The following is a 13304-nucleotide window of genomic DNA, read 5'->3' as shown; positions in this document are numbered from 1 at the left end:
TTAAGACTTACTCCAGCCCATCTACACCCTCCCAGCCATTGAAGCCCTCCCCTGCCCATCCTCCTCCAAACGGCCATACACAGACACAGACCGTACAAGTCTGCCCAGTAACTGGCCTAGTTCAATCTTTAATATTATTTTCTGATTCTAAATCTTCTGTGTTCATCCCACGCTTCTTTGAACTCAGTCACAGTTTTACTCTCCACCACCTCTCCCGGGAGCGCATTCCAGGCATCCACCACCCTCTCCGTAAAGTAGAATTTCCTAACATTGCCCCTGAATCTACCACCCCTCAACCTCAAATTATGTCCTCTGGTTTTACCATTTTCCTTTCTCTGGAAAAGATTTTGTTCTACGTTAATACCCTTTAAGTATTTGAACGTCTGAATCATATCTCCCCTGTCTCTCCTTTCCTCTAGGGTATACATATTCAGGGCTTCCAGTCTCTCCTCATATGTCTTCTGGTGCAAGCCTCCTATCATTTTCGTCGCCCTCCTCTGGACCGCCTCAAGTCTTCTTACGTCTTTCGCCAGATACGGTCTCCAAAACTGAACACAATACTCCAAGTGGGGCCTCACCAATGACCTGTACAGGGGCATCAACACCTTCTTTCTTCTACTGACTACGCCTCTCTTTATACAGCCCAGAATCCTTCTGGCAGCAGCCACTGCCTTGTCACACTGTTTTTTCGCCTTTAGATCTTCGGACACTATCACCCCGAGGTCCCTCTCCCCGTCCGTGCATATCAGCTTCTCTCCTCCCAGCATATACGGTTCCTTCCTATTATTAATCCCCAAATGCATTACTCTGCATTTCTTTGCATTGAATTTTAGTTGCCAGGCATTAGACCATTCCTCTAACTTTTGCAGATCCTTTTTCATATTTTCCACTCCCTCTTCGGTGTCTACTCTGTTACAAATCTTGGTATCATCTGCAAAAAGGCACACTTTTCCTTTTAACCCTTCAGCAATGTCACTTACATACATATTGAACAGGATTGGCCCCAGCACCGAACCCTGAGGGACTCCACTAGTCACCTTTCCTTCCTTCGAGCGACTTCCATTAACCACCACCCTCTGGCGTCTGTCCGACAGCCAGTTTCTGACCCAGTTCACCACTTTGGGTCCTAACTTTAGCCCTTCAAGTTTGTTCAACAGCCTCCTACGAGGAACTGTATCAAAGGCTTTGCTGAAATCCAAATAAATTACATCTAGCATATGTCCTCGATCCAGCTCTCTGGTCACCCAATCAAAAAATTCAATCAGGTTCGTTTGGCACGATTTACCTTTTGTAAAGCCATGTTGCCTCGGATCCTGTAACCCATTAGATTCAAGGAAATACACTATCCTTTCTTTCAGCAACACTTCCATTATTTTTCCAACAACTGAAGTGAGGCTCACCGGCCTGTAGTTTCCTGCTTCATCCCTGTGACCACTTTTATGAATAGGGACCACATCCGCTCTCCTCCAATCCCCAGGAATCACTCCCGTCTCCAGAGATTTGTTGAACAAGTCTTTAATAGGACTCGCCAGAACCTCTCTGAGTTCCCTTAGTATCCTGGGATGGATCCCGTCTGGTCCCATCGCTTTGTCCACCTTCAGTTTTTCAAGTTGCTCATAAACACCCTCCTCCGTGAACGGCGCAGAATCTACTCCATTTTCTCGTGTAACTTTGCCGGACAATCTCGGTCCTTCTCCAGGATTTTCTTCTGTGAACACAGAACAGAAGTATTTGTTTAGCACATTTGCTTTCTCCTCATCACTCTCCACATATTTGTTCCCAGCATCTTTTAGCCTAGCAATTCCATTTTTTATCTTCCTCCTTTCACTAATATATCTGAAAAAATTTTTATCTCCCTTTATCTCTCCACAATATATCTAATTATATCTCTCTTCTAATCATAAAACCTTTTTTCTATTTTTTTTTCCATTTTAAAGTAATTAATTTCTCTATCTATTATTTAACCTTTAGTCACATAACCATATTTATTTCCTAACATTCCATTAATGCATTTTTATCATTTCACCAATCTCTAATTCATTCCCCCAACATTTTATTTCATTCAAGAAAATTCTATCATAGTCATATATTTAATAAAAAGTATCATTTTCCTATATCTTATATTATCTAATCCATCTTCTCCTATCCTCCTTTAAATATCCAACAACAAATATCCATCTCTTCATATATTTCTGTTAAAAAAAAACAAAAAACTTCAATTTTATAAGTTTTTATCCCCTATTTGTATTTAAACATTTTTATTTCATTTTCAAAATAATTTTTTTTCCCCTTTTCCCTTTTTTAATATTCCCTCTTCTCCAAATTAAATCCAATCTTTTTAAAACTATATTATCACAACATCAATCTTTACATTCCTTCAGCTACCAATAAATTCTTATGTATCTTTCTTTTATATTATTCATTTTCCTTTCCTTTACTTGCATTTAAATATCATATAACTTGTCCTTTCTATCATTAGTCCATTCTGCAATCTTTTCCTTATTGTCCTTTCATTCTTTACTTTCTCCTTTTCTGACTTATTAAATAAACTGAACTTTCATATTTATTTCTTATCTCCATCCATCCACTCTTAAAGACTTTTGACTGCCAATTGTCATTCTTTTTTTTTTTATATAATATCCTTTTAGTCTATCAGTCCTGCTTTCTTCTTCTTCACATCTATTTATTTTCCTATTCAGTCTTCACTTTTCCTTTTGTGTTAATTTGTCCAGTCCTTTAATCCTTCTTGTTCATTCTTTACTCCAACCATCCATCTTTCAGTCTCCTAAAAGTTCAGTCTAATAACTTCACTTTAATGTCTTTCCAGTCTATCCTTCTTTCTTCTTTACATTCTTTTATTTTCTTTTTCACTTGTCCATTTTTATTTCCTGTTCTTTGTTGCATATTCTTCTTTTTCCAACAAACAAAAGTCCCATAGTTCTTTATATTTAATTTTTTGTTCAATATCCACCAATCCAGTCTTAGTATTTATCCCTTCATTTCAACACCCATTGTGCTAAAATGACATAGGTTCTGATTTTGAAAGAAAGGTCTTTAGTTTTTCCGGATCAACAAAATACAAAGATTTATCCCCACAAGATACCCTCATTTTTGCGGGGTAATATAACCCATACTTATATCCTTTTTCCTTTAATTGCGATCTCAGATCAAGGAATTTCTTCCTAATATTTGCTGTATTTTTAGCAAAGTCTGGTAAAAACCATATTTTGGATCCTTTATAGTTTAAGTTTTTATCTTTTCTATTGCTTGCTGGTATCTTAACATCTTGAATATTAATGGTCTTGGTCTCCCTTGATTTTCCAGACTCTTTATTGGAATCCTGTGTGCCCGTTCTATTTCCAAAGGCTGTTTGAAATCCAACTGCAATAATCTAGGAATTAAATTTTCTAAAAACTGTATTGCATTTTTCCCTTCCAAATTTTCCTGTATGCCAAAAAGTTTTATATTCTTTCTTCTTCCACGGTTTTCGTAATCTTCAATTGAATTATTTCCAAACTGTCATTTTTGCATCTTTTTCCTTCACATTCTAAGCTCTCCATTTTAACTTCTAACTCTGTTGTTCTTTTATTAGCTACTTCCATTTGTCTGTGTATATTCAGGATTTCTTCCTTCAGTTCTGCCATATTACTCACAGTCTCTGTCAGCATTTGTTTGATTTGCCTCAGTTCCCCCATAACTTCAGCTTTGCTTAACTCCTCCGATACATCAGCAGGAAGCGGAACCTTACTCGGGGTAATTTGATCCTGCTTCTGCCTTTTCACAGCCCCTCCGGTTTCACTCTTACTCTGTCGGGTGCTCGCCATGCTCCCGCTGTCCTCTCCGATGTTTTCAGCCGAAAACAGTTTAAAAGGAAATCTTTATTTATTCAACGGTTGCCCAGGTAAGAGGAGCGCTGCGATCACATGACCATTTTGTGTGTGCGCTAAGCGCTAATTATTAATTTTGTAACTTTACCCCTTCACTCCCTTCGTACTCAGTTTTGTCTGTTGGTTGGTTCGCCAACCCTTTTTTTTATTAGTTGCATTTTTAAATTGTATGTTGTATGCATATTTTGGATTTTAATGTAATTCGCTTAGTAAATTATGTATAAGCAATTAATCAAATTTCTAATAAACTTGAAACTTGAAAACTACTACCCTCTCCATTAGGCATCCCTAAACTACTGCCGTAGCTTCAGCAGCATTTAAGAAAACAAACACCATGCAAATCTGTCAACATTCACACTCGGATGCAGGCAGCACCGCAGCATAAACAAAGTGCCGCCCCCCTTAGTAAACAGCTCCAGGAGGCCACGCGCTTTCATACAGTGGGATTACTGAAGCTATATTTAGCTACCTGCATGGGAGCTGACTTGTTCTTTCTCCGGCGGCTGTGCAGATGACTAATTTGTTTGCGTGGGTTGGTGGCTGGGGCTGGTCGGTAGTTAGCACTGAGCCGGAAGCGGAGGGATAGCACTGATTGAACTGGTTCTGGCGTGGCAGCATCTAGGTGGTGGGCACGTAGTGTTCTGCTTTGGGTGTGCAGGATGGAGCATGCTTGCTACACGGATCCTACCGGTACTGGGAGTCCTGAGTGCTACAGAGTCGCGAGCATTTTAACCCTGCTTGCTGCTGATCACTTTTGCACAGGACTTGGCACCCTCTTGCCTTAGGAGGCTGCGCTCCCCCTCCTTCCTGTTGCATGAAAGCTCCCAGTACTGGCTTCGGTTCTGTGAGCAACATGGGGAGGGATGGGCCATCACAAGCACCTCACTGCCGCAGCCGTCCAGCGAGGGAAGCACCATGATTAAAATCAGGTGGGGGGGGGGTTGTGGTATTTACTCCATAAGATGCACCCTTATTTTCACCTACTTTTTGGGGAGAAAAAAGTGCGTCTTATGGAGCAAAACTATGGTAGCTGCATTATTTACTGCAGGAATGCCCACGCTCGGCTCCTTGTCACACACCCCATAAAAATATATTATTTAGCGCATGGTTAGTGTGCTGGTTTGGCACTCAATGCAGTCTTCATCTGAATTCAGCTAAGTATTTCTTAGCAAAGTATTTGATTTTGGGCATTATATTAAATGATAATTTTGGACTTAAAATACATTTAATATGTGGAGGTTTTTGTGACTAATGATGGCTCCATATTGAGGAATAAAGCAAGTTTATGTCTTTACCTTATTCCTGGAGCACCTGAAGAATTTTCCTTCTTTCGCTGCCTTGAATATATAGCCATAAATTTTTTATTCATTTTCATACATCCTCAAGTGTAACATAGAAATTTAAAACGATTGAATTCCTTTCATGTACCACTGTAAATACAATATATTATTCTGTATTTAGGAACAATAATAACTGAAATATCTGTATTACCTAATATGTATAATAATTGTTATTAAAATTTAAACCCCTCCTTTCCCTCCCCTCCCAATACACATAACAATTATAATAAAAATAATGACAAATATTTTATGAGATAAATTAAATAAAATGAAACCCACCCCCTCCCTTCTTAATAAGATTTTTATTATGGGAAAATGATTTCATTCATTACAGAAATAATTAGAATATTAGAAATAATTTGATTATTAGCCTATTTCATTTGTGTGGGTTATCATTTTTGATTGTTGTTTGTTAATTTAGGATGCCATTTTAAGCTGTATTAAGTGCACGTTAGCTCCTAACACGATTTACTAAAAAGGCCCCTAAAATCATTGCTGAAATTAAAATAAGCAGCTGTGTTAACGCCTGAATCAGCTTTACTCCTCCAAAATAGCTACATCCTGTCTCTACCTATCAACTCTTCACAGCAATTTATAACAGTAAAATAGCTGAACCTTGGTGTTTCACCCTTCATTGTCCTATTTCCTCTCACTTTGTAGGTCAAGTAGATGAGGAAACAACTTCAGTTACTGGTCGAAAAGATTCTTTAAGTATTAATCTTGAGTTTGTGAAAGTGAGTCTGTCCAGAATGAGGCGCTCTGGAGGCTCCTCCTTTTTCGAGAGTCAATTGATGAACAAAGCTGCAAGCAAGCTGGACACTACATTAATTAATATCTCAGGTATTCACTTCTCTTAATGTTTGGATGGAAATATTTATGGGAGGAAGAGATGCAAAGAAATGTTATTGCTTTTATCTTTTTTTAATTGTTTGTATTTCTAGGAGTCAACTTTACTCTTAAGTCTAAGAACTTTTGTCTGTGTTGTTTTGGTCTTTGAATTTTTATAAAAAAAATTGATATACTGCTTTGAACCAAAGCAGTGTACAATCAACATACAAAATGCAATAGAGTCCATCCATGCTTTTCCTGAGCTTCAAGCTCTTTATCAGTTAGACTCTAAGGACCTTTTCCCATATCTTCAAGTGAAAAGTTATTTGCAGCGGGCTAAACAGGCTGATGCTGTGGTATATAGCTGTTCTGCAGCTGTTGGGGTCACCAGTACAGCAAGGTTGCATTTCTCTGTTGTATAAGTGGGTGCATCAGGAGAGGGTCCGGAAGCTTCATACCTAATGGCTTGGGAAGGGGACTTAGGGCAAGTTTTTGATGAGGAAACCTGGGAAAAAATCATGTTTAGCAGTGGCTCCTGTCTTAGTGGAGAATGCTCTTAAATTGCTGGTCCACTGGTATTTGACCCTGGTTATCCTGAGTAAGATGTCTGCTCAGGGTACAGATTTATGCTTGCGGGGGTGTGGACAGCGGGGAACATTCTTTCACATGTGGTGGAGCTGCCCTCAAGTTCAGGATTTCTGGAGGCAGGTGTTTAAGTATGTGGGGTCACTCCTTCAGGTGCCCCTCGCGGAAAGGGCGGAGGTGGCTTTATTGGGGTTTCCCACGGGAGGGGAGGACGACACCCAGGATAGATTGGCACGGCTGGCGTTCACAGCGGCTAGGCTGACTGTGGCTCGCCACTGGCACAGCACTATTACACCTACTTTGACCCTAATGCGAGAGAAATTGGAATGGGTATGTGAGTGGTTCAGGCTTTCGGCCTTATTGACTAGAAAATGGCAGCAATATCATGATATTTGGGGGAGATACCTGGTAGTGGAGGGATTGGATGTGGGGAGTTCTGAAGTGAGCTGATTTGATGGTCCTGGGCATGATCTGGGGGCCTTGGGGGTTTGCCTATTACTGGTTTTGTGCTCACTTATTTTGCTTTTGCTACTTCTCTTTCCAACTCCTTGGGTGCTGCGACGCCTATCAGTGGTGTTGTATGATTCTCAAACTCACTCCCTAGGAGTTTTGATTTGATTTGAGCTGATTTGATGGTCCTGGGCATGATCTGGGGGCTTTGGGAGTTTGCCTATTACTGGTTTTGTGCTCACTTTTTTTGCTACTTCATCTCTTTCCATCTCCTTGGGTATCAGTGGTATTGTATGATTCTCAAACTCACTCCCTAGGAGTTTTGATTAGTGAAGAAGAAGTAAAGCTATCAAAACATTTGCATCTCAGAAAGTTCCAGGAGAAGATGGATATTCCGCAGAATTCTACAAGGTCTTTGGACCATTGCTTGCTCCTAACTTTTCAATTACCTCAGGCTTAATCGTCAAGATCAAGGAAACTTTGCTATAGCACAAGTGATCTTGCTACTTAAACCAGGGAGAGATGTAACTAAAGTTGCCAACTAAAGACCCAATTCTCTTCTGAACTTAAATTGTAAGATTTTGGCTAAAATTCTCACCACAATCCTAACACACCCAGATTAAGTGTGTTTCACGAGTGGTAGGTTCATTGGCAACAATGCTCGTACTTTCCATGATCTCATTTACATAGCATATGTCTCTAATGAATCTGCCATTGCTATCTCGTTAGATGCCGGAAAGGCTTTTGACATGGTAGAATGGTTGCATTTATATACTGTATTACGTTGGTTTGGTTGTAATAATGACTTTATTGATTGGGTGAAAGTGCTATATACATCCCCTACTTCCAAAATTAAAGTTCCAAGAGGGACAAGGCAGGGCTGCCCCCTCTCCCCTCTTCTTTTTAATATAGCATTTGAACCCCTTCTCAAAGCCATACGTAACTCTAATAACATTAAGGGTATTTCATTAGGGACCTTTTCTCACAAAACATTAGCTTATGCTGATGATCTCCTAATTTTCCTTACAGACCCCACCTCATTTATTCTAGAATTACTCTCAATTGTATCTAAATTCTCTGCTATATCAGGTTATCGTGTTAACTGGGACAAGTCGGAAGCTATGCCCCTTAATAATAACACATTTCAATCTGATTTGGGTTCCACTGACCTCACAATTAAAATATTTGGGTATATTGTTCCATAAAGACTGGGATCACATGAGGTCAGTGAACTTAAAAACTCTTTTGACCAAAATTAATAAACTCACCTCTCATTGGTCTCCATACATGGTGGGGGACACATAGACCATTACACCTATAATAATCTATTATCTCAGTATGTTACCAAACTTAGCCCCCGGTTCATTCTTTCTACTTTCACCTTAAAAGCTTCCAAACAGGGAAGCCTAGGTTTTCCTGATTTCTATGCTTACCCTCTAGTCGTTATATTAAGATATGGTACTATTTGGATGACTGTCCACCCTACTTCATCTCAATTTCCTGCTTGGTATTTAATAGAATCTCACTTAATGCATCGCATTCCTTTTATGTCCCTTTTCAATTAGCAACTATTCATTCCACCAAACTTGCTATTTCTAAGTTGGAAGCTACATGTGCTTCTCCAAGTTTTAAAACTTTACAAGCTCCCATATGGCATAACACAGATGTACTTACAGCAGTGGGTAAAAAAGCAGGGGTTGCAATCCTTATAAATAAAAAATGTATGGCCAATATAAAGATAAAAAATTCAGATCCACATGGAAGATGGATACATATCGATATAAGTATGGGAAATGATACCCTGACGTTATTTAATATATATGCCCCTAATTCGAATCAATCAGAATTTTTCAAAAAGCTACAAAATATGTTACTACCACTGGCTGCCTCTAATTTAGTGGTGGCTGGAGATTTTAATGCTGTAATGGATCCATTATTGGATAAAAAACCAGGTAAAAATATTAAATCTTTAGGTTTAGATAATTTAATTCGATCATGTGATTTGAAAGATATATGGCGTATTCTTCATTTTAATGATCAGGAGTATTCATTTTGTTCACAGGTTCATAAATCATTTTCAAGAATAGATTATATTTTTGTTTCAACAAATAAAGTGCAACAAGTGAGTAAAGCCTCCATTGATCCTATTATCATTTCGGATCATGCAGGAATATGGATAGAATTACAATTAGATCAATTAGAAAATAATAGACCTCTTTGGAGATTTGATAATGCATTGCTTGTAGATGACAAATTTTTGGAAAATCTTAAAACACAAATTAATGAATTCTTTCAAATAAATTTAGTGGAAGATACATCTATAGAAAATGTATGGGATGCATTTAAAGCAACTATGAGGGGTAATATCATATCATATTCAGCTTTTATTAGGAAACAAATTAAAAAACAACATATAGAATTAGAAAAAGAAATAAAAATATTAGAAGCTAAATTGATAAGCAAATGGGAATATGAAGTTTTGAAAGCTCTTTTGAAAGTAAAAGGTAAATATAACGAATTAACTTCAAAAATGATAAGAAAAGATTTGTTTTCCAAGCAAACAATGTATTATGGAAATTCTAATAAGGCGGGAAAATTATTAGCAAATTATCTTAAGGCAAAAAAAAGAAGAACTAATATTAATGGAATTAAAGATGATAATGGTATAATAACAAATCAAACAAATATAATATTAAAACAATTTTTAAATTTTTATAAGGATCTATATTCTTCTGAACCTTATTTGGAGAAACAAAAAGATGGAAAAAAATTTTTAGATCTAATAAATGGACCTAAGATTCCTGATCATATAAAACGAAGTTTAGAAGAGCCTATATCATTAAAAGAATTAGAAACAGCATTGAGATCTCTTAGAGTTGGATCCGCTCCAGGTGGTGATGGTTACACAGTAGAATTTTATAAAACATTTCAAAATATCCTCTCCCCACATTTATTAAAACTATATCAGACACAACTTATAAAAGGTAATATAAAAGGTACTATGGCTGAATCAATAATAATTGTTTTGCCTAAGCCAAATAAAGATCCTACTTTGGTTTCGAACTACAGGCCTATATCTTTGATAAACGTTGATAATAAACTTTTGGCGAAAATTTTGGCTTTGAGATTGGCCAAAGCTCTCCCACATATTATAGATATGCATCAAACGGGTTTCGTTGCTAAAAGACATTCCTCCAATAACTCTAGACTATTATTTCACATGCTAAACTTGTCAAAAAAAATGGATGAACCGGCATTTACAGTTTCATTAGATGCCGAGAAAGCATTTGATAGGGTAGAATGGAATTTTATGTATCAGGCTTTAGAATGGTTTGGTATAGGTTCTGGATTTATACAAATGGTAAAAACATTGTATAGCTTCCCGATTGCAAGATTAAATATTAATAATAAGATATCTGATGGTTTTCAATTGCAGAGGGGAGTTAGACAAGGTTGTCCTTTATCTCCTTTGTTATTTGATATTGTATTAGAACCCTTATTGTTAGCAATACAACAAACGAGGGAGATACAAGGAATTCCATATTCAGATATGGAATATAAAATTTCGGCTTATGCTGACGATATTTTGCTTTATTTGAGAAATCCAGAATCTACCTTATCTTCTTTATTGAAATTAATTGATAAGTTTGGCAAATTTTCAGGTTATAAAATTAATTGGAATAAATCTGAAATTATACCCTTGAATGTTCACTGTGTAAAAGGATTATTTGATACTTTTCCATTTATATGGAAAGAAGAAGGATTTAAATACCTAGGCATTCAAGTTAAAAAAACAATTGAAGATACTATAAAAGAAAATGAAAAATATGTATTAAAAAAAGTAACGGAGTTATGTGAACAATGGAACCCACTACATATATCTTGGTGGGGGAGAGTTCAAACTATTAAAATGATGATCTTGCCTGTGGTTTGCTACCAAATGAGTATGATACCTATTTATTTTCAGGGGTCCTTTTATAAGAATATTAATAGAATTTTAACAAAATTTCTTTGGCTTGGTAAAACACCTAGAATAGCTTTAGTAACCTTACAAAAATCAATTAAGGAGGGAGGGGTAAATTTTCCAAATTTCTATAGGTACCATCAAGCCTATATTCTACGTCAGGGTATGTATTGGATCCTCCCAGAACTTATAGAGAATGCACCAGATTGGTTATATTTGGAATGGCGCCTTATGTTTCCCCTAAATTTAGTTCATTTACCAAGTATTAATATACCTAAAATATACAGAGAAAATAAAATAATAATGGATACTTGGAAAACATTGAGATTTATAGATAAATTAACACCCATCCCAATATATAAATCAAATAATCAATCCATATGGATAAACTCCAAGATCAAAATAGGCGGAGCCCAAATCCTTTGGAAGAACTGGATTATTGCAGGAATTAGATCTCTAGATGATATTATTTCAGAAGGTAAACTGCTGGATTTTTCACAATTGCAACATAGATTTGGTCTTAATAAAACACAAAGTTTTAAATGGTTGCAATTGAAGCAGGCCATTCAGGTTGGGTTCCCTGAATGGAAATCATTAAACAATCAATATAGTTTAAAATTCTTATGCTTTAAAGCAGACTTCCTGGGACATCAAGCCGCATTGTGGTATAAATTAATATCTGGATATTTGAATAAAAAACCAAAAAATGGTCTAAGAGACATTTGGAGCATTGAGATTGGACATCAAATTAATGCATCTCAATGGCCACTGATTTGGTCTTGGAGAATGGGATGTACAGTGTCAGCATCTATGAGACAAACATGGTTCTTTTTATTACATAGAGCTTTTTGGACCCCTACTCGTTTACAAAAACTAGACAGTTCTAAGTCTAATAGATGCTGGCACTGTAATCTAGAACCAGGGACATTAGATCATTTATTATACTACTGTCCTTATATTAAAATATTTTGGAATTCAATTTGGCCACAAATTAATAAATTAATGGAAAATCATATTGCAATATCATATGATACAATTTTATTTGGAACAATGATGAGAAAAAAAAGTCAAATTTCACCAGAAAATAATAAACTTTTATTAATTATGACAGGGGTTGCCATTCAACATATAACTAACAATTGGAAAAATTACAACAACCTAAACTACACATTTTGGTGGAACACAATATGCCATGTTTTTAAAATGGAAAGATCAATATCAATACAAAAGGGAACATACAATAAATTTATAAAAATATGGGGGCCATTGACAAAATTCTGTAATGATTAAATAATAGAATACTTTTTCTTCTTTTCTTCTTTTAGAGATTTTCTTATGACACACATATAGGGGGGGTAAGGAAAACAATTTATATATAATATAGTATAATATATGATACAAAATGTAACAAATGATTAAGGAATAATAGAAGGGTGGGGGGAGGGAAAATGAATAAAATTTATCTAGAATATATTGTTTTAGATATAAATATGTTATTGAATAATTATTAATTGTATTCTATTATGTTATATACTTTTATAAAATTTGAAAATAGTATATTAAAGTGATGAAGGGGTGGGGGGAGGGTGAAGGGGAAAATCAAATTCAGACATACATTGTGTTAGATATAAAAGTGATACTATACATATATCAAATTTTATTATTCTGTACACTTTTTATGAAATTTGAAAATAAAAATATAATGGAAAAAAAAAAAAAAAAGAAACCTGTTAACTGGCCCAAATGGATACATAAAGGTATTTGGTCTTTAAATCAAATCATTAAAAATCATACATTTATCTCTTTTCAGGAATTACAACAGTCTTTTAAACTTGATCCATCTGATTTATTCAAATGGATTCATATCAAATATGAAATGGTCACTCTACGATAATATACCAGAAACATAAAAAATTATGGATCTTTATAACATAGGCCTATTTAAAGGTCACACTTACATCATTATTTTATAAACTATTTAGAGACTAGAAAGATTTGGGCAGATGTGATCTCTTGGAATGGATCAGATGCTTAATGGTCCAATCTCTTTATACACTCTCATAGACCTACTCTCTCTACTAATCTAATGCAATCTTTATGTTATCTCTATCACAAAGCTTTTTGGACTCCCGGAAAACTAAAGCGATCGGGTTTATTAGATTCTGCCCTATGTTGGCACTGTAATTCTGCTTTAGGAGATTTAAAACACATGATAAACTCTTGTCCAATAGTTCACGATTTTTGGGCTTC

General features: G+C 36.0%; 1 protein-coding gene across 9 annotated transcripts in view; it reads left to right on the top strand.

Annotated features, from left to right (window-relative positions):
- Nucleotides 1–13304, top strand: part of KIAA1109 (KIAA1109 ortholog) — a 908505-nt gene that overhangs the window by 713267 nt on the left and 181934 nt on the right. For all 9 annotated transcript variants that reach the window (XM_033938537.1, XM_033938601.1, XM_033938589.1 and 6 more), the window contains one exon: nucleotides 5888–6067. In XM_033938537.1, coding sequence (XP_033794428.1) covers nucleotides 5888–6067 — 180 coding nt within the window. The remainder of the gene's footprint in view (nucleotides 1–5887; nucleotides 6068–13304) is intronic.

The sequence above is a fragment of the Geotrypetes seraphini genome, chromosome 1, assembly GCF_902459505.1.
Source record: "Geotrypetes seraphini chromosome 1, aGeoSer1.1, whole genome shotgun sequence".
NCBI lineage: Eukaryota > Metazoa > Chordata > Amphibia > Gymnophiona > Dermophiidae > Geotrypetes > Geotrypetes seraphini.
The sequence above is the reverse complement of the archived record's forward strand: the minus strand, read 5'-3'. Positions and strand labels throughout refer to the sequence as shown.